General features: G+C 41.7%; 1 protein-coding gene across 7 annotated transcripts in view; it reads right to left on the bottom strand.

Moving 5' to 3' along the window:
- TMEM245 (transmembrane protein 245) overlaps window positions 1–21,108 on the bottom strand; it is an 85,985-nt gene that overhangs the window by 22,633 nt on the left and 42,244 nt on the right. For 6 of the 7 annotated variants that reach the window (XM_027451794.3, XM_038173941.2, XM_027451795.3 and 3 more), the window contains 2 exons: window positions 16,209–16,331; window positions 10,317–10,462 (listed from right to left, as the gene is read on the bottom strand). In XM_027451794.3, the coding sequence (XP_027307595.1) occupies window positions 10,317–10,462; window positions 16,209–16,331 (269 nt within the window). Of the gene's footprint in view, window positions 1–438; window positions 6,028–10,316; window positions 10,463–16,208; window positions 16,332–21,108 lie in introns of those variants that run through there. The other variant, XM_027451797.3, reaches the window with a different exon arrangement.

Raw genomic sequence — 21,108 nt, 5'->3', positions numbered from 1 at the left:
TTTAAACCTGCACACACACACACACTAACCCACTCCCATGTGTTTCCAGATACCTTCAGACTTAAACTGGACTGTCACAAAATCAGAAACTACCAAGTACACTAAAATAAATACAGCTGGGACATACAGAATATGCCATCTGGAAAGCTAAAGAAGCGAATGTCAGAAAGGTGACACTGCCTGATACAAAACAAGGAAGTCCTGCAATGGCCAGTGAATGTGTTTGAAAATACAACACACCAGTCTGCTCAGTTTTGAGAACTGTTTTGTTTGTGTTTTTTTTTCCAAGCATCAGATTATGCACTTAAATAATCTTGTGTATTAGGCATAGTAAACTGGAAAATTCCTACAGACTTTGTGATATGCCTGACCCAAAGCATGTGTATACAATAATTTTTCATAGTTTCAGATATAGTTGGGGAAAAACAAGAGTAACAATTAAGCAGGAACAAACAAATTACTTTATTGCTTTTCCTTGAATGTCTTTTTTCCTTTCTGTGATTTGTTGAATAACTTTTTAAAATCATGTGTATGTAAAACAGTATACAGACAACTGCATTTAGTAAGAACAAGTATTTTGGATATAGAAGGAAATACAGGTAAATACAAATTATTATTTTTTTTCCATACAGGACAATGTTTAAGATTATCTAAAATTGTGATATGGGTGAGTCATGTGGTTACTAGTACTAAAATTCTCATCAGACATATACCATTTGTTATCTATACCAATTGGAAAAATTGGGTTACAATTACTGTCAGTCTGGTTCTGCAAACATACTGGCACAGTACAGTATCTGTTCTGGATTTATAGACTATAGTATAGTCTAGACTTTTTTGTTGTTGTTGTAACTCAACTGAAGCCTTCCTATCCTCCACTAAATTTTTAAAAATATATTATTCCCTATTTTAGGCTAGGAAATTACTTAAGACAGAATTGGTTTTAGTTCTATTCCCATCTCTTAACATACACCATAAGTAGACTTTATAACATTTTAGTAAGTGTCTGTTAAATGTATTCTTGTGACAAAACATATTTCTGCAAGAGATACTCCTGTTACTAAAGAACACACACAACCATGCAAAAATTCAGTCAAAACATAATCAGTTAACAGTGGCTTTGAAAAATTACTCTGAAAGACATTATTAATGTTGCAGTAAAATAAACAAGATCACACATTTTGGCTTTTCTAAGCACTAGCTTAAACATGCTGGAAGATTATTGTTTTCTGTGGGAATTGTATCACCATTTCATTTTCTCCATCATTACTGCCTGGAAGACACAGCAAACAATCCAGATACTTAAAACAGCTAAGATTTTTATTTTTTTTCATGATAGCTCATTTCAGATCTCTTTAAATGTTAATAAATGGAAGTTTAAAAACCATTAAGAACCTATTTCAGCCATCCAGGTACTATAGGTTCTCTTCACATCAAATTTCTTTCTGCCAAATTTCAATTCAGGCCATAATTACTTTGGGACTAAAATATTTCCCAGTATTTTAAGAAACGTTTATATAGCCAATGAAAGATCCGATCAAATTTGAAGTGTACATGACAAATGAAGAAAATGAAGCCAATAATGATAACCCTTCTCAAATTGAAAACAAACAGTACTCATCTTCCTGGCATTACAAACCAAACTTCCACTAACAAACGTTTCAAGACATCACTCAAAATACTGATCTGGGTTTAAGACCATCTCACAACGTAATCAGGCCCCACCAAAATTGAAAGCTGCAGTAACTTTAAGCCACAGCCATACCCGTGTGCATGCACTCATGTGAAAGTATCGCACACACTAAATTGCACTGAGGCCGTGACAACATGCAACTTAGTAATGTGCAATATCTCCACCAGAGCAAGCAGAATGGGAGCTTCAGGGAAGAAGGGTATGGTGCATTCAGGAGGAGAACGACATGCTGCTCAGGGAAAGGAAAATGGTTCAGGCAAAGGTGTGCATGCTACTACTTAGGAGACCTGTGAACTGGAGAATTACTGCTTCATCCATTCAGAAAAAAAAAAAAATCCAGACAAAAACACCACCTCCTTATTTCAGGGGGTGAAGTCTCAAGGACACAATTTTCCTACTTACACGGGGGTGTAGGTGACTAACAAACTGACTTGATTTTACAGAAGCTTTTGAGTCAAGTAAATCTCACCATCTGGTACATGCAGATAACGATTTCCTCTTGCCCTCAAAACAGTGACCACTTTTGAGAACTAAAAAAAAAATCTAAATCCAGTAAAATGCTCTTACTGGTTTTCACATTTCAAAAGTAAATCATCTTCCTAACCCTGACTGCAAGTGCTGTCAAAAGGAGTTGTACAGCTCAACTTATTCTGGCATAACCCTTTTGCCATACTTGCCAGTCCCCTCCTTATTCCACTGCTTCCCATGTTTGTTTCAGTATTACTTCCAATGAAAATCACACAGGTCTTACATTCACGGACAACTGAACAACACTCAGTCAAGGGAGACTCTTGTGCACAATGGAGGTACAATACTACTTTCATAATTCATTACATTTTTGTGCTCATACCTACTAGGTCAAGTAATAAGGATATACAGGGGAGAAAAAAGAGGAAAGAATAGCAGGAAGGGCAAAGGGAGCATTTGTCAAGAAGTAGTAGTAGTAGTAGTAGTAATAGTGTGGTCACACCAAGGAAATTCAAGTGAGAAAGGCCTGAGATTATTTTGAAGTTAAAAAAGGAGAAACAGATCAAATACCTGGGCATGAAAGACCATGTCAATTGGAGGACAGAAGTTATTTTGCTATTGAGGGACTCATAGTGTTCAGAAGTATTACCATTTTCTTAAATTTCCCTCTTGATTTGTAGGTGATTGCACATGGAATTGCAGCGCTGAATTTGGTATTTTGAATGGATTGCTCTGTTTGGAGTAGTGTGAGTACTTCACACACCAGCCAAAAAACCCTCCAGTCACGTGCGTTTTTGGTAGCGTTCTTCATCCCAGGCTTTTTGCCATGTTTTTTAAGGAATCGTCATACAAATATTGACCCTCCCTTTCCTTGCAAGCCACAGTTTGCCATCCCCAAGAAGCGACCTACCAAGAGGAATGAAGGCAGCATATGGCACCAAAGCATACAGAGGTGCTTATTGTGAGAAGATGTAACAACATTTTAATCATGTAAGTTATTCTAATGGGAAAGACAGATTTATGAACAGTTTGCAAAACGGTGTCTGTTCTACAGTTCAGCCTGTCGATACCTTTACTAAAGGATGCCTTGAAGCCTGGCAGGGCTTGCCTGTAAGCACTGGGACAACTCCCTCAAAAGCAAACACCTGGGGCAAAGGCAATGTCCAGCTCATAAACACCAGGCCACATATGCATTAGAGAGAAAGACTGAAAAAGAAGCAGGCCATTCCTCATGTTTGTCTTTGCCTCTTTGTCCCCGCAGAAGCCTTGGAAGACTGAATTACACTCCCAGGTTGGGAAGCTCCACCCTGAGTAGATACTGAGAGAAGAGTAAAAGCAGTTCTTGCTTTTACCCTCCCTCTCCTCTGCATGCCCCAAGATGGGCAAGAGCTTCTCCCTGGGAATCTGTCCGAAGGCTCCCATTCAGGAGCTGCTTGTGACAGGAGAGCCCTTCCTCTGAATGAGGAAGCAAGAAGCCACAAAAAACACTTGAGAAAAGATCAAGGGCACACCTCAGGCCACCCCTTTCCCCACCACGGTCTCTCCAGGCCCTGAGGACCTCAGTGGCCCTCCAGCAGACCCCCCAGAACCGGAGGCCAACACAGCCACATGTGGCTGTGTTTGTGTCCCAGCATCACAGGGGCTTCCTGATGTCATGGTGGCATCTGCCCCACCTTTTGGTCTGGGCCTTACAACTGCAGCTGGGCCCACCACTCACTGAGTTTCCAGGCCCTCTGGCAACAGCATGTTTGGAAGGATGAGCACCTCACACAGCAGCTGCCCACCTCTGCAGGAGAGAAGGGACAGAAGAGGAACGGTTTCTGGAACCACAGAGGAGGAATACATATCCCATGAAGAGGAAGTGGAGGAGAAACAGCACCTGTGGCGCAAGAGCAACGTCCAGCACTGCGACTGATGGGTTAGAGGCCATGGAGGTAGATCCACCTTGAGATGAAGAAGAGCCAATGGAGGTAGATCCACCTTGAGATGAAGAAGAGCCAATGGAGGTAGATCCACCTTGAGATGAAGAAGAGCCAATGGAGGTAGATCCACCTTGAGATAAAGAAGAGCCAATGGAGGTAGATCCACCTTGAGATGAAGAAGAGCCAATGGAGGTAGATCCACCTTGAGATGAAGAAGAGCCAATGGAGGTAGATCCACCTTGAGATGAAGAAGAGCCAATGGAGGCAGATCCACCTCCAGGACAGCTGACCAGGGCCTCCCTGCTGTGCAGTCACATCAGCGGCACTGCAGGAGCACCCAAGGAGCTCCATACCCACAGTACAACCTCTCTGCCCAAAAGCAAACAGGAGAGGCCATCCACAGACATCTTGCAGGCTCGTGTGCAAGACCTCCCAGCAATCAACAGTTCCTCTGTTGGTTGGCCAAGGTTGTGCGAGCCCTTCTTTCCCATCCCTGCCCCTCATGAAAAGGTAGCACCTCTCCTGCAGAGTACCAAGGAAGAGAGCAACAGAGGAGCTGGCTTCCCTCGGCCTGTGGCACAGAGGCAACAGAAGTAGTCATCCCTTAGAGGGTCACTGTGGGGCTCATGTGGGGGGGTCTCAGCCTGCAGACAAGAAGGCTACCCAATGGGTGCTTAAAGATGAAGACAGACCTTCTGTGATGGTGCAGAAAGAACAGCAGCAGATCAATCAAAACAGTTAGCTGTTCCTTTGAAGAAGCAGAAGACTTCAGCATCTGGGCAAGAATAACCCCAGACACCAGTATAAGTTGGGGACTGCCCTGCTGGAGGGCGGCACAGGGGAAAGGGACCTGGGGGTCCTGGTGGACAATGGGATGACCATGAGCCAGCACTGTGCCCTTGTGACCAAGAAGGCCAATGGCATCCTGGGGTGTATCAGAAGGGGTGTGCTTAGTAGGTCGAGAGAGGTTCTCCTCTCCCTCTGTCTCCCCTGGTGAGACCACATCTAGAATATTGCGTCCCATTCTGGGCCCCTCAGTTCAAGGACGGGGAACTGCTTCAGAGAGTCCAGTGCCGAGCCATGAGGCTGATAAAGGGAGTGGAGCATCTCCCTTATGAGGAAAGGCTGAGGGAGCTGATGGTCTCTTTAGCTTGGAGAAGGTGAGACTGAGGGATAATCTTATTAATGTTTATAAATATCTAAAAGGTGAGTGTCAGGAGGACGGAGCCAGGCTCTTCTCAGTGACATCCAATGATAGGACAAGGGGCAATAGGTGCAAACCGGAACATAGGAGGTTCTGTTTATACTTGAGAGGAAACTTTTTTATGGTGAGGGTGACAGAGCACTGGAACAGGCTGCCCAGGGCAGTTGTGGAGTCTCTTTGGCGACACTCAAAACCCACCCAGAGGCATTCCTGTGCAACATGATTTAAGTGTTCCTGCTCCAGCAGGGGGATTAGACTAGATGATCTTCCAAGGTCCCTTCCAATCCCTAACATTCAGGATTTCAGGTCTGCCAAGAAGTGCTGGAGTGCACTGTTGAAGTCCATTTACAATACTTCATCAGTTCTTCCAAAGACTGGGCAACAAACAGTACAGAAATAAAACAGTATAAATGCTGTCCTCTCTTATTTGGCACTTTTGTGACTGCATCTGGGCTCCTGCATCCCCTTCTGGTCTCTCCAGTAGAGGAAAGATACCGGTGAGTGTGGTGTGAGCCTGGCACAGGGCCATCCAGATGGCGAGGGACTGGGGCACACAGGAGAGAAGGGCGAGCTGAGGGAACTCCTTTGGTCAGCGTGAAGAAAGTGAGGCTCAGGGGTGGACCTGACTGCTGCCTATGGCTGCCTACTGGGAATGAAGCCTGAGTCTTCTCAGAGGTGCTCTGTGGTGGAAGGACGCGTGACACCAGGCCCACGCTTGCATGGCGGACGGAGAGATCCAGCTAAATAAAAGGAAAAAACTGTCACCATGAGGGTGCTCAGACACAGAACAGGTGCCCAGATAGAGTCTCCATCCTTGAGGGTAATCAAACTGAACAAGGCCCTGAGCAACCAGATCTGACCGGGGCTGCTTTCAGCAGGAGCCTGGACCAGAGACCTGCAAGAGTCTCTCTGTAACACCGTGCTTCCATGGCTCTTCAAACTGCAGCTGTGCAGCCTCCTCCATGCTGGAGGGGCAGGCTCACAGCCCTGCACAGCGTGGCCTTTACCATTCGGGCCTTTGCTTCAGGCAGCCATTTGCATTGGGCCTACCAGTAGCCCCATGATGGAGCAGGTGGAGCCTTGTCCTGCTGATCATGAGGAGGTGATTGTCCCACCTTGTAGAGCCCTCACCCAAATGGATGCTGCTGGAAATGTATCACTGGCCTTGCTAAAGACAGCATAAATTACATTCAACACGCCCCCACCTCCCATGCAGATGACCAAGCAACATCTCATATTAGGCCTTGTCGTGACACCCCCTTGGCAAATCCCTGCTGGTCCCCCCCCCCCCCACCTGATGTGTGTTGCTGGCATTTTGCCTCCCTTCTGTCTTAGATAAACAGATTTCCTATCAGAGGAAGGGAAAGCATTTCACCTCATGGATTACCATCAGCTTCAAAACACTTGAAAAGCTCTTAAAAAGAAAGAAAATAAAAAAAACTCTTGAAAAAGCTGCATCTTTTTTTCTCCCACTACTGAAGTGGGAATTTACCATCTGAGGCACTGTGGCATAAACAGTCAGATTCGTTACTTGGCTCAAAATAGGCAGCAAAGCTCTTCTTATCCAAACACTACTCGGTCCAATCAGTGTGACCCCAGGTGAGTTAGGAAAATATTTATGAAATCTACAGGTACTTATAGTGAGGAAGATTAAAAAAAAAAATCACAACACAGCTCTGAAGAGAGCAATTGCAATGGAAAAGGGTCTTTGATCAGGTGCTTGCCAGGTAACATGTCCAAGTTCAGTGACGTCTCATGCTACAGAAAGCATTTGCAGACTGCCCTCCTCTTCTTTACCCTTTGATCTTCTCCTTGCAGATGTACAGCAAAGGACACAAAGGATCATGGTCTGAACTTGGGTAGACCTGTGCGGTGTCAAGAGTTGGACTTGATGATCCTTAAGGGTCCCTTCCAACTCAGGATATTCTATGATTCTATGATTCTATGATCACACTCTCCCGATTCCATCCATGATTCCTGGTGCATCTCACTAACATGTTTCAAATAAAGGAGCAGTAAAAGTGACTTAAAACACCGAGTAAGAGTATTTTAATGCCATTTGATGAACAAGCAGAGACATAACTACATGGCTTGCCACGAGTATCCCTGCTCTCCAGACTGGACTAGTAAAATGCACTCTGTGCTCTGTGAGAGTGCCATGTCCTGCTGGAGAGTGACAGGAGCTGGAACACAGCTGGTGACTTCCAAGATTTATAATCTGATCTGCCTATACCTTTGGTCAACTGGATTGCATGAGTATTTTGAGACCAAATTCACGTTTGCATAATGCTGTTGAAGTCTAATGATGAAAGCAACTACACAAGTTTCATTATTTGTTAAATTGTAATACAAAGGCAGCCCCTTGCTCCCCTTGTTTTATGATAATTCATAAAACAGACCTGCCCTGCAAAGAAGGATCTGGGGGTACTGGTGGAGGAGCTGGCAATTTCTGCTTGTAGACCAGAAAGCCAACTGCATCCGGGGCTGCATCAAAGGAAACGTGACTAGCAGGGCAAGGGAGGTGATTCTCCCCAGTTTACTTCACCCTTGTGAGGCCCCACCTGGACTACTGTGTTCAGCTCTGGGGACCCCAACATAAGAAGGGCATGGACCTGTTAGAGTGGGTTGAAGGGAGGGCCATGAACATGATAATGGAGAGGTGGAGAACCTCTCTTACAGAGACAGGCTGGGTAGTTGGGAATGCTCAGCCTGGAGAAGAGAAGGCTCCAAGGAGACCTTATAGTGGCCTTCTAGTACTTAAAAGGGAAGCCTACAGGAAAGCTGGGGAGAGACTTTACAAGGGCATGTAGTGACAGGACACGGGTAACAGTTTTAAACCAGAAGAGAGAAGGTATTTGGAAGAAATTCTTTTCTATGTGGGCGGTGAGGCACTGGCACAGGCTGCCCAGAGAAGCTGTGAATGCGCCATCCCTGCAGGTGCTCAAGGCCAGGCTGGATGGGGCTTTGGGCAACCTGGTCTGGTGGGAGACCAGGTTGGGGAGACCCATGGCAGGGGGGTTGGAACCTGATGGTCTTTAAGGTCCTTTCCAACCCAAACCATTCCATGATTCTAACTTCTGCATGCATAAACACAGGGAAAACTGATAATTATACTCTTCATTTACATACTTAAGACCACATTAGGTATTGAGAGGAATACAAGTTCATCTCGAAGAATTATGAAAAATCCTTTGGTACAACTAAGCAAGAGATAAACTTGTAAATGTCAGAATGACAGAATTCAAATAAGGTACCAAACACAGACTACTCCAAACAAACATGAAAGACTGATTCAGTCTGCCTTAATGAACACATAGGCTAAGCTCCTCCTCAATTTATTTTTATTAAAATCTATGACTAGGAGCTCCACATCCCACATCTCCAAACACTATCTTTTTCTCATCGTATTATCAATTACTAACGTGCACTAGCACTTTCGTGCTCTTTGTCCTGCTGTTTCTCTAGTATTATTTTATTTATTTCCACCATTCTGAGCTCTGATGAATATCTCAGGTTACCTGTGTCACAAGCCCATAAATTTAATTCCCTTTAATACAATCCCCTCTGTAGAGTACCCATGCCCAGAAAAAAACATTTTCTATTTTTTGATACTGTTCCCATCTACTAAGGGCTAAAGTAAAAAGAACAATTTGTGAGATGGCTAAGTTTCAGTTCATAGATCTGCCAACACCTTTCAGGAGAGACAGAACTGATACATTAACTACATAATCAATGAGAACTTAACAGCAGTCTCTGAAGAGAAGAGCTATGAACTTTTTGGCAGAATTCTGAATTTGTTTCCTTCTACCTGGACTGCTCCTTCATTTCAAACAGCTGTAGCAGTATGGTAGTTGGTCAAGACCTTACACAGCATTATCTAACCTTCTCATTGCCATGATGTACGTAGACACAGCTTAATTCCAGTAACAGAAAACAACACTCACTTGTAAAGTACATGTAGAGAACAATGGCTAACATCTGGCAATGAGTTTGGGCAGTAGCTTAAAATACCACCTACTTAAACTCTCTTCATGTTTTGTATATGTGTGTGGCACCGTAGGAGACACCAGCTATACAGAACTCCAAATGGAGACTGCTGACTGCGTAGTCCATCAACTTCTTGAAAAATGGAGCTATGACTTAAATATGTTACTTAAATCCATTTATTATGTTGCCATCATGTTAGTGTTTCACAGTGCTAATAAGTGAAAACTGACAGCTTCATTCATCTCTGATCAGTAAAATATATTACTGTACCAACCCCAAAATTGCTTTCTTGTCAAATCTCAGTGAAGCATACTTAAAAACACAAACACAAAAAATCCTCCTTCAATAACATGCAGCAATTTAGAGATGAAACAGAAGAAGGGTAACTAAGCACAAAACACTGTGGACACACTCCAGAGGTGTGGTACACAGCATCTCAACTAGGATAAGGAGAATGCTCCCCAGTTCTTCCCTTTGGTGTAATCTGGTCCATACAGCCTTGGGAGACAATGAGCTAGATCTCTCTCTGATGAAACTGAACCAGAAAATGCACTCCAGGAGCATATCTAATACATTCCAGTGGCAAATGGGTACTCAGTCAAAGACCAGACTAAAAATAGTTCAAAGTAACTAACTCCAAAACGTGTACAGCACAGATGTCAGGTCCTCTGTTTCAACTGTTTTGCTCTATGAATCTGCTCCTACCGAGCTGCACTAGCTGTTAATGCCATTATAGCTGCAGACGCAGCGCTCACTGATGGGTTTGGAATGTGATGGGTGATCAGTTTGCTTTGTAAAATACTAGCATTCACTACAGCTTAAGCTTCTACTTTTTTTTTTTTAGGCAAGTCCAATCAAATTACTCTTAATGATCAAGGAGGGGGGAAATCATCAATGCTAGGCTCTTGAAAATCCTAAGATTTTCAGGGCATGTTTTTGAAAAATGAGCTGTTGTAAGTGCTTAGTATTTGTAATTGAATACCAAATTAAAATAAATAAATAAATAAATACATCCAAAAAGGGCAAGAAATCAGCAACATACCTTATTGCTTCCTCCACAGATTGGCCAACTATATTTGAGGAGGCACCTGGCTGAGACAGAGGCGTCAGGCTTATCACCCACTTCACTGGCTTGTAGTATTCATCACTGGAACTTAGTAGGTAGAACAGTGTGGTCAGGAAAATCACCTGCAAAGCAAAGTGGAGTTTTAAACCAAAAGGAAATAAACAGTTTCAAGAACTACAGTATGCAGATATGTTTCAGATCATTGAACGTAACTGGAAACTCAGAGCAGTATTCACCAAACTTGGAAGACACAGAGCTAGGAGAGTAACTTCCAGCCTCCACAAAGGACTTAACAGTTTTATCTAGACAGCACCACCTCTTAGCTCCTTTTAGCCTCTTCACAAAGTTACCTTAAAGCAACCAGATATTGATCTAGACCAACAATCAAGATTGTTTTTCTTTTTCCAGCATGTTTAGCGGATGAGAATATTACTGATCATTAACATCCTTTGTTAAAAACAAAGGAAACCAAATAACTCTGAGTTGTCTGGAGAATCACTGTGTAACTGGATACTGGATGAATTAAACAAAACCCCACAAACAGAACATCTGCAGTGTTTATTAGGCTTGCATTCCCTACTATGAGTTTGCAAATTAGTCTGAGCAGAAGTGACAGCAGTTGCGTTGTTTCAGTTTAAAGACCAAAACACACAATCAGATTGTGTCAGCTTTGGGTATGTTGCAGTCTACTGTGTTTTACTTACTCTCTAGATGGTGGGTTCAGCAATTTCTTTGGCTAAACAAACACCACAAGTGTCTCCAGCTTGAAATTGAATACCTCAAACAAGTAAAATTCATTCTGTATATTACAATGGTAAAATATGACTTGTATTTTCTTCATCTGCAAGCCTTAGTTCTTTTATCTGTCTTCCCAAGATTAAAAAGAATTCTTTCACCTTCCTTATTTCCAACCTACTGGTATGATGGAATAAATCACATCCTCACCTTTTGATAAATCAGTCTGTCTGACCTACGTAAGTCTCCTGCTTTCAAGCATCTTATCCAGTCTGCAGACACCTCATGCCCTTCTCCTGCATTCCTTCTGAAGATGTTCAGAAAAAAATGCAGACAGCATAACATGCAGTACGTAGTTACCAGTCGCAACAAAGCCATCTATTTGTCATTGCTCTTTCTGTAATTCCTTTCTACCCAGTAAAATGTTACATTTTTTCCCCATCACAGCCTTTAACTTGGAAGCCACATTCAACTGTTCACCCACAGTGACCCCTTTCCAAAATACCACGTGTAGGTATGGGCTGTACTCTATCTTCCCAGGTGTGCAACTCTGGCCTTGGGTGATCAACCAATGTATCAACTAAAGCAAGTCATTGCATCAGCACATTTGCTCAGCATGTTGTTAATTTCAAGATCATAAAAAAATGAAAAAGGTTTAATGAGAAGTAATCCAGCAGCAGTATCAGCTAAACTGTAACTCAAAGTTACAACTTTAAGTAAATCTGAAAACCTGACTCAGGTTTACTATCTTTTGTAATGCTGCAAACATGGTTGTTTTCTCCTTGGTAGGGCCCGCCTGCTAAGCTACTATAATGTTTCCTGATTTAGCTACAAAACTCGCCACCCTGAAGCAGGCATCCAGATGGTGAGCACCATCCTTCTTCCTTCCAGTGGGACCTGGTTATAGATCCTTCCTGCAGTGCAGCTCTCAACACAGACTAGACATGCCATATCCTCTCATCCTGACACTCGCAAAAAGCAAAGTGGACAAAAGAAAGCTCCACTGGATCTTGTTTTATTAGAACAGCTTCAGTTAACTTCTTAAGATGTTACCCTTTGAAAAGTGTATGGCAGCCAGGGAATGAGGAAATTAACCGCAGCAATCAGGCGAAGCTTGATTCCCTGTGGCATGAGAAGCATACAGAGCTCATTTAAGGCAACTATGAACAGGAGCTGGGGATTAGTTCAAGTGGCAATACGCACAGCACCTGTACTCACTGGAAAAGCTTTTCTTCCCCAGTGCCCACAACAGAAACTGTCTTCCTTAGGGAGTGATGGATACGCCAACTTAGACATACCCACCTGAACTGCAGAAGCCAAGGTGGGAACGGGGATGAAGAGCAATAGAATAAAATAGTCTTAACATGGACTAAAAGCCATGAAAAGATTAACAAACCTAACTCCGTTCTTCTTAAGGCAACGTGCATGTAGCCACAGCACTATACAAAATCAACTGAATTTTAGATCAGCTGCATTTTGGGAAATTACTGTATTTTCTTTAGCACAGTAGGTGTAGAAATGCAAACAAGCAGCAATCGCAGAACCTACCAATTTGACCTCAAGGAGCTTGCTAATTTTTCTAATGAGTAGAATAGCTTCAATGGTGCATTCAGCAGCAAAATATGTCCCTCCCTCTCTCTACTGGCACTTGAAAATTTTCAGATCTCTTTGACAGGATATCTAAGATTTCAGACATGACCTAAATTGTTTCCTAACCAGCAAAATTCAAGATCCTGCTGAGGACTCTGAGGAGGAAGTCACAGAAAATAAAATAATGAACTCTTTCCAGTGTTAAACACTTGACAGATTACACTTTCTTGCTCTAGAATTTATCCTATAGCCCCAGGCTCTGAAACTTTAAATACTCTCATTTGAGGGTGAATTGACTGAATTCAAGGCAAAATCTATGAGTAAACACTAGGCTAGAATGGCAATTCAGCATTTCCACATGTATCAAGAAGCACATAGTTTCATCTCTTGTATGTCAGGTCCATAGACTTTGGAAATATTTCTGTAACGCTTTCATGCTCAGTTTTCCAATGAACGAAAAAAGCATCAGAAATCTGTGTATTCCCTGCAGGACTGTAGATACCCATCTGCCAAATGGAGATTTTCTCTTTCCAGCCTTTAACAGAGTGAGCAGACACACACCAGCTTATATATAAGCCCATGTGCACGTGTGCAGATAGGAACTCGCACTCAGAAGTAAAATAGAAGCAGCACTCTTGCAATGAATGATCAATTTTCAAGCATCTGTTGAACATCTGAATATAGCCTTACTGGATCGTGGAGGGATATGCTACACACACAGATTACTTCCTAGTGAATGCTTTGGCAGAAGATGCATTTTTCAAAATAGAGGCTCTGAATAACATATCCATTATTTCCATGTATTAAGGCATAGATTAAGTAATGGTTTTCAACTAAAAAGGCATAGATTTCAATTAGATGTTAGGAGGAAATCCTTCACTCAGAGGGTGGTGAGGCCCTGGCACAGGCTGCCCAGAGAAGCTGTGGATGCCCCATCCCTGGAGGTGCTCAAGGCCAGGCTGGATGGGGCTTTGGGCAACCTGGTCTGGTGGGAGGTGTCCCTGCCCATGGCAGGGGGTTGGAACCTGATGGTCTTTAAGGTCCCTTCCAATCCTAACTATTCCATGATTCTATGACAAGGCCAAAAAAAAAAAAAAAAAGTAAGTATGCCTTGAGACCCTGGAAGAATAATAACTGTTAAGGTTACTTCTGATCTTCTCCTCGTTTGGAGTTTTTTTCCTTCCCTAGCTTTTAAGAAAGCAAAGTGAGTAAAAGGTAAATCTAATAACGATATAGTCCCAAACAGAATTCAGTAATGATGCACGCTGCAAGGGTTGAGAAAGCCACAGTGCTTTATCCTAGAGTCACATTTCGGTTTTCTCTGCTTATTGTATTATACTGTTGCAGAAGGAAAAAAAAAAAAAAAAAAAAAAAATTGGAAAATTTAAGAAGCAATTACATTACTTCTTCAAGGACTACAGAATAGCTCAATTAAGTTATGCTAAGAAGTACTTTAAAGCCAGAAAAACAATATCAGCTGAATTCTCACAACAGCTAACATTTTCATTCACATATTGCCCCAATTAATGGATTGCACTAATCTCTATTTTGTGCAGTCTGTTTTCTGAAAATCCTAAATATGCGTCCTTTCTCTTTCAGTCAGTCCTGATAATAAATCCACGCTGAACATTATTATTAGAAGTTTCATCAATTTACCTTCTTGTGTTTTAAGAGAATCCATTTATTTTAATTTTTTTTTTTTTTAACAAGAATCTTTGTGAGAGACTTTCATAAATACAATAAACTCTGGTTCTGACTGGACAGAGACCTACGAAATGTACAGTGCAACAAAAGACTACATTACAGCACCCACCCACAGGGTTTGACAACATGAACTACTTACTCTTCAGGTAGGCACGGTTATGTCAAAACAAAATACACATGCTGCTAGGAATGATGGCCAGGAAGGGCTAAAAGTCACTATGCCCCTAGTATCACCTGCAGCCACAGTCCTTGAATATTGTCCGGCAGTTTCCTCTGGATCTGTTAACTCATGGAATTGGCACAGACCCACCTTCCAAACTGGAAGGAATAAATACATCAGCTTATCCAGAAAGTTTCTGAAGTGGATCCAACAGCGGTTGGACTGCTAAGGCTTTCATCCTTCCTGGTGTGACAGTAGAGGCAGGATGACCACTCTCACTGCTGGCTAGGGAACTGCACTGTTCAAAGGCACACGAACTACTTCTTGTCGAATTTTTGAGTTAGGAGTTATAAATTAAGGAAGTAGGAAACTTTTGAGTTAGAAATCTCATTAGTTAAGTGATGAACTAGTGAGTTCACATTAGACTAGTCTATATGAAGAGGACTGAGCCCTGGCTTGTTGTGCGTGTTTATTTTCTTTTCTAATGAGCTCACAAAATGAAGTTTAATCTACAGAGTATGTGTGTCACATAAATTTGAGAGATTCAAAGAAACTGTGACAAACGCTCAACCTACAACAGAAGTGGAGGAAGAACAGTAGCCTCTAGGGCATCCAATCTTTAAAAGAAATCCAAGGTAAACCCAACTATCTCTGCTCTGCCAGTTGACTGCACCGTGCCACAGCAAGCAGCAGGACCCTGAGGACAAAGGCAGGACCACGCATCACAGCAGCTGCATAGAACGGATCTGTTATAAGCCATTAGACAGCTGAATTTAAATTCTGTGTCAAGGTAACGAGTGCATTAAGATGATCTGCAATTATCATCCGAACTTGCCGTTTGGAAGTACACTAACTTCTCGGATACTGTTACCAACGTGTCATCATGGGCGAAGTAGTGTACTGAGGAAGAAATTAAATGAAATATTCCCACACAGTCTCTCTCTTTTCATCACTAACTGAAAGAAAGCTAACTAGAGAACAAGAAAATTCAGTGGCAATGATCTCCTTCAGTTCAAGGCAGTCATTTAATAAAATTTTGTTGCTATTTGTTCTTTCTTAAATATCGAAGAGAACCCACACAACTGCCTTGAAATATTGTTAAACATTATTTCAATTTTGCAGCTTTGTCTACCAAAACCTCTCTCCTGAGCAAGCATCAATGAAGGCAGTAAGGTTAAACTGGCAAAACACCTTGCTTTCTAGCAAATGTTTTTGAATGCTGAACTATCCACCAAGACATGGATTACAGTCCCTGTAAATAAATCCCAGGCTAGAGTCCTTAATGCTGCTCACTGTCTGAGATGAAGGTGTTCAGAAACTTTCAGCAATCCTCCAGCTTTTACATTTTTCCACCTTCTGAGAGCGTTGGTTTGTTTAAGGATATATTTATGAGGACATGCCCTAAGATTTCAGCAGTTTTGTAGGGTACCACAAGGTACAGCTCAGTATCTTCAAGGCCAGAAACAAAGATCTTTCTATGAACAGACTGATAGGAGGACTTCGAGCTCCTCAATGTGGAAATTACAATGGGGAAATTAGGCTCCTTTGCCTCGGATGTCTCCAATTAGGTAAGTTTAGAGGATGTTTTCAATGCTTGGGTTTGATTTTCAACACTACAACATGCACAATTAGGTTCGTTCAGTAAAATCGATGACATAAGCATGTAACATACTACTTACCACTGAAAGCACAAAATTGAGAAGAGCTGTCCCACTGTGGAAAAGGATTGTCACTAATGTTGTAACTGTAGTGAACAAGAGGCTCACATTGCGACTCATCACTATCCACAGAGACTCCAGGATCTGAAAAAGGAGGGGAGGAATGAAGACAAAGTGAGACAACACATTGAATTACCTAGAACACAACTGCTTGCAGGGTGATTCTTCTCCATCAAGTCATACAAAGATGACAAAAGAAATAATAAATCATCTTCCCTTACCCTAAATTGCAACAGGTATTATTAAATGAAAACGTCTACTTTGCCAAAGACAGGTTTCTAGGTCGATGGTTACAAGGTTTTAAAAACTTTTCTCCCAATACCCAAAGTATTTCATCATGTAAAATTGTAGAAAATCTAAATATAATGACACTTGTTTACTGCGATCAGTATCACCATCAACTGAAAGCACATCTTGTCCTGGGAGGGAAAGCTCATCTTTTCAAAAGCAGGAATGCTAAAGCACAAAGAACAAGGAGTAACATCATAAAGCAGAAATAAATCTGAAGCTAGCTTCAAATCTACTAACACAATTACAGCTTTAATAAATTTGTTTTAAACACTCTATGTAAATAAGATGCATAATTTTTATAATGTCTGCAGACAACTACACAAGCTGTGATTTTGCATAGGGATGCAAGAGTTAGTCAAGCAGTTATGGAAAATTAATCAAACAACTCTATACAACCTATTAAATTCTGTAATGGCTCGAGGAACTGATTGCTTATTAGTTACAGATAGTAGAGTAGTTTTGAGACATGCCTTTAAATATGGAATGCCAGTACAGCCAAATTAGTTTGCGTTTGGAGACCCACCACAATCTGAGTAAGGCAGCAACTTCAGAAACACTAAGGGCAAAAAGAAATGGCATGGCATGGCACAGGGAGGCATCCTAAAAGCTGTGCACAAACAGTCTCAACAACTATTTCGTTCAGAAGGAACACAGTGAGAAGGTTATTAGCCGAACTGATTCACACATATAAGCAGCAAGGTTGAAGGGGAAAAGCCATACCTTTTTTCAAACTAACATAGCCATATGACCATCTCTATTTTGTAATCAAATCAAAGGAGACATATAGAAAATAATTTTTGAAGCATAATTTTGTGAAGGAATAACTGCTGGGGGAGGTGACAATGATTTACCACACACAGGAAAAACATCCGTGCTTCTTACTACCTAACGGGAGTCACGTATTTAAAGGCTCATCTGCTGAAGATATTTTATGGGTCTCCCTTGAGAATGCCTCAAGTGAGGTTAGAAGTGATGACGCTCGGCTGAAAAAAGTGTTCTCCCATAGTACTTGTCCACTTCCTTACTCAAGCTTCTCCTCAAAGCTGCTCTCAATACATTCTCTGCCCAGCCTGTATCTGTGCTTGGGATTCCCCCAGCCCAGATGCAGGGCCTTGCACTTGACTTTGTTGAACCTCTTGAGGTTTTCACAGACCTACCTCTCAAGCCTGCCAAGAGACCTCTGGAGGGCATCCCTTCCCTCCACCATTTCAATGAGTCTGCAAGTTTTATGCTAGCTGTGCAAAACGGCAGTCCCACAGTGTTACTGGGACTTGCTGTGTGCACAGGACCTTGGTGCCACAGGCATCTCGTTATGATGTGGAGTTCATAGAACAAGAACAAAGCACTGGAAGAAAGGACACAGTTTGAAAACAGAGGCCTCAGAACCACAAACAGTTCACTGATGAACATGACACCAAAGAGAGCTGGGAAAAGACTGCTTTTGCTCTAAGAAAAAGCAGCAGCAACTAAGAAACAGGGTGGAAGTAAAGGCAAGCAACAGGATAAAGTAGCTGCCATGGTCAGGGAAAGTAGTAATTTTCAAAGCATCACACAAAATGTGGTCCAAGGCAGAGGTCAAGGGGTGGGAGTTCTCCGGACATGACACAAACCATTTTATAAAAAGGACAAGCTCCTTAATTTGAGCGAAGATGATGCTCCAGTTCCAGTTTCCTTACTGAAGAGCTCTTGAGCTTGATCCCCTTGACTTCTGTGCCTGACAGTGGATAGCAATGCCAACTACACAGCACCAGCACGATGCTGTTCTACCCTCACAGCCACTGTTGGATATGATTGTTGAAGACTGACTGACTAGTTTGAACACACAGCAATAGCAATTAATAGATTGTAAAACAAGTCATTAGCATTAAAGCGTGCTGTTAATGAAAGTTAGTCCGGTGAAGTTTTGTTTTAAAAGATTAAAACTGGCCTAATTTCTCAGCCTTCTAAATACTAATCACAGCCATCTTTAATTCCTCCACACACACACAGCCCTTTTCATCCCCCACTGCTACTGATGAGCAGTTCTCATGGGCTGGGACTTGCTCCATCTGCTTGAGAGAGTTTATATCTGGTGGGGCTGGAAAGTTTCTTTGGGGATGTTTTGTTCCTCCGGCACAGTCTGTACTTGTTTAAGTTTCCCTACAGGCTTTAGGCTGAGGAGCTAATAACCTGAGCACACATCTGCAGTTACCTTGGATGTAGTTATCACAGGGTTCACTCAACGAGAACAGCTGTCGTAGAAGGACATCCTAGCTTTTACTTTGGGGTAAGCAAGGATAGTGCATTTTGGAGACTTTTGGTATGTCCTGTGAAGACAAGGGCATCCTCTGGGAGTGGTCTCCAGCTGTGGAGTAAGTTTCCCCTTATGTGTGTTTACAATTAAAATTTCACAACACATTTCTCATCACAAGGATGAGAAGACAGAAATAGCAGACATCAGTCATCACTGAATACAGTATCAGAAAGTGCTCAAATACCCCACTAACAGTCACAAAAGCATTGAGTCCTGGCACCTGAGAGTTCACAGTGGTGTTTGAGTGCCACAGAGAACACCAAATCTCAGAATGCTCACAGGGAAGAGAGCATGGTAGTTGAATTATTACTGAAGAATGAACTGTATTGGATATACAGTTAGGTAATTACATGAAGAAATCCTCAGGGACAGAGCAAACATTGGGAAATGTTTTCATTGAAATATCTGAGCAATTGAAATTGGATGTCAGCCCAACCTGATTTGGAACATACGTGTATCAGTCATGCTAAAGGAACAGATCGGGAAACCTAACCGAGCTGAAGCTTACTGTGCATCTTTTAATGGAAGGTCTTCTGTCTTTCTGCCTGGGAAATCTCTGGATGAGATACTGGCTGCTGGTAGAATGATGAATACTCTTATGGAAAAAGCAAGATCAATTTAGGAGACATGAGCAATGTCTCCTATACCATCGAGGGAGTTTCGAGTGATCATTCACGGATTTAGCCAGCAGCAATTTGCTTTTTCAATGTTTCAAACCTTCAAGAAATGGAGGAAAGGGTACGAATGGAAAAGCAGGCGAGTGGAGAAGGAACGAGGCTTTTTCATTACTCAGAAATTAAATCTTAATAGCCCAGCAACATACTGCATGTTTCGTTCACCTAAAAAACTACTTTAGGATACAGCATGGGGTAGAAAATTGGAGGCAGATGTGAGGACCCACCCCAGTCCTCTCCCCAAACTAAGAATAGGATGAAACAAACCCCACTTTGGAAACATACCACTACAAAAAACAAGTTAATAACACTACTGCTTCTACTGAATCTAGAAGAATTCAAAGATGAAATGTATCAGAGCTGCTAACACCACAGCTTATACACGTAAAAACAAATGCAACTGGTGATTTTGAAAAGCTTATCTTTATATTAAATCTTCAGGCAACCTACATGTTTATATAACGACTTACTTTAAAATAATCAAGGTCTAACTACATCAAACTAGAGCTAAATATGACTGCTATAATGAACAGCATGTTTTGAGGGGGGTACAGTGCTTTACCTGATACTCACAGCTAAATTCCTGAATTGATGCATACTGTTACAAATGAAATAAATGCCAGCAATTCCCCAGCATAGCTATACCAGCTATTTAATTACATGCTTTCAACTCTAATATGAAAGTTTCTTCCATTATGGGAAAAGCCCGAAGAGAGACATTTCCATTTGTCTTTTCTAACATATTTCTTTTAACAGATGCTCCTTCGCTTACTAAAGAGGATGAACACTTGCTACGATTTCCATGAATGGGAAAGAGCTTATCTGCTTATAATTGCAATATATATATAACACTGTCAAAGAGTTGTACTTTCAGAGAATACATAGTGATCTGAACTACTCTGAAATATTTCTGAAAGCCAAGGGGCTTCCACAACTTATTACGTGGTAAACTCCAGCTATAATCTATGGATAGGCATTTACTACTACATATTCACCCACCACTTCTTTACAGTTCTCTCTTTAACTGTTTTGTGTTTAAAAAAAAATGTCAAAGCAGTTTATGGAATCTACCATGTCTTACTGTATGTTTATGAATTGCAGGTTAGCATTGATTTGAAGCGTCCTGAAGCAGAAACATCCTAGTTTCAAATTAGAGCTACGCCATTTAAACCTCCACCTCCAGCCTGTACAACACAACCAACCATCCAAAAAACAAGCAAAACAGAAAACCACAGAACACAATAAAACCCACAAAAATGTGAGCAAAAGCCCATGAAAAAAAAAATAAAATGAAAAACTCCAAACCCTGTTCTCCCCAAAACTACCCAAATGATTTAGAATATTGATACTTCCCAGTTTAGTATGCCATTCTATAGTAACTAATTGTTCTTCTTCAAAACACTGAGATTTTCATTCTTTCATAAAAACATAAATCCAGAATACAGTGAAGTTCCACTGTGACCTAGAATAGGTGAAGCAACTTTCTCAGAAACATCAGACTTACGGTAGAAGTATGCTCATTTTAATCATCTCTAAGCTTTAATGACCTACCCACGACCACAAATGAGATTTTAATCGATTCTAATTTAAAACAGTGTAATAT

Source organism: Anas platyrhynchos, chromosome 2, assembly GCF_047663525.1.
Source record: "Anas platyrhynchos isolate ZD024472 breed Pekin duck chromosome 2, IASCAAS_PekinDuck_T2T, whole genome shotgun sequence".
NCBI classification, from domain to species: Eukaryota; Metazoa; Chordata; class Aves; order Anseriformes; family Anatidae; genus Anas; species Anas platyrhynchos.
Note: the sequence above shows the minus strand (reverse complement) of the source record. Positions and strands in the feature narration are given on the sequence as shown.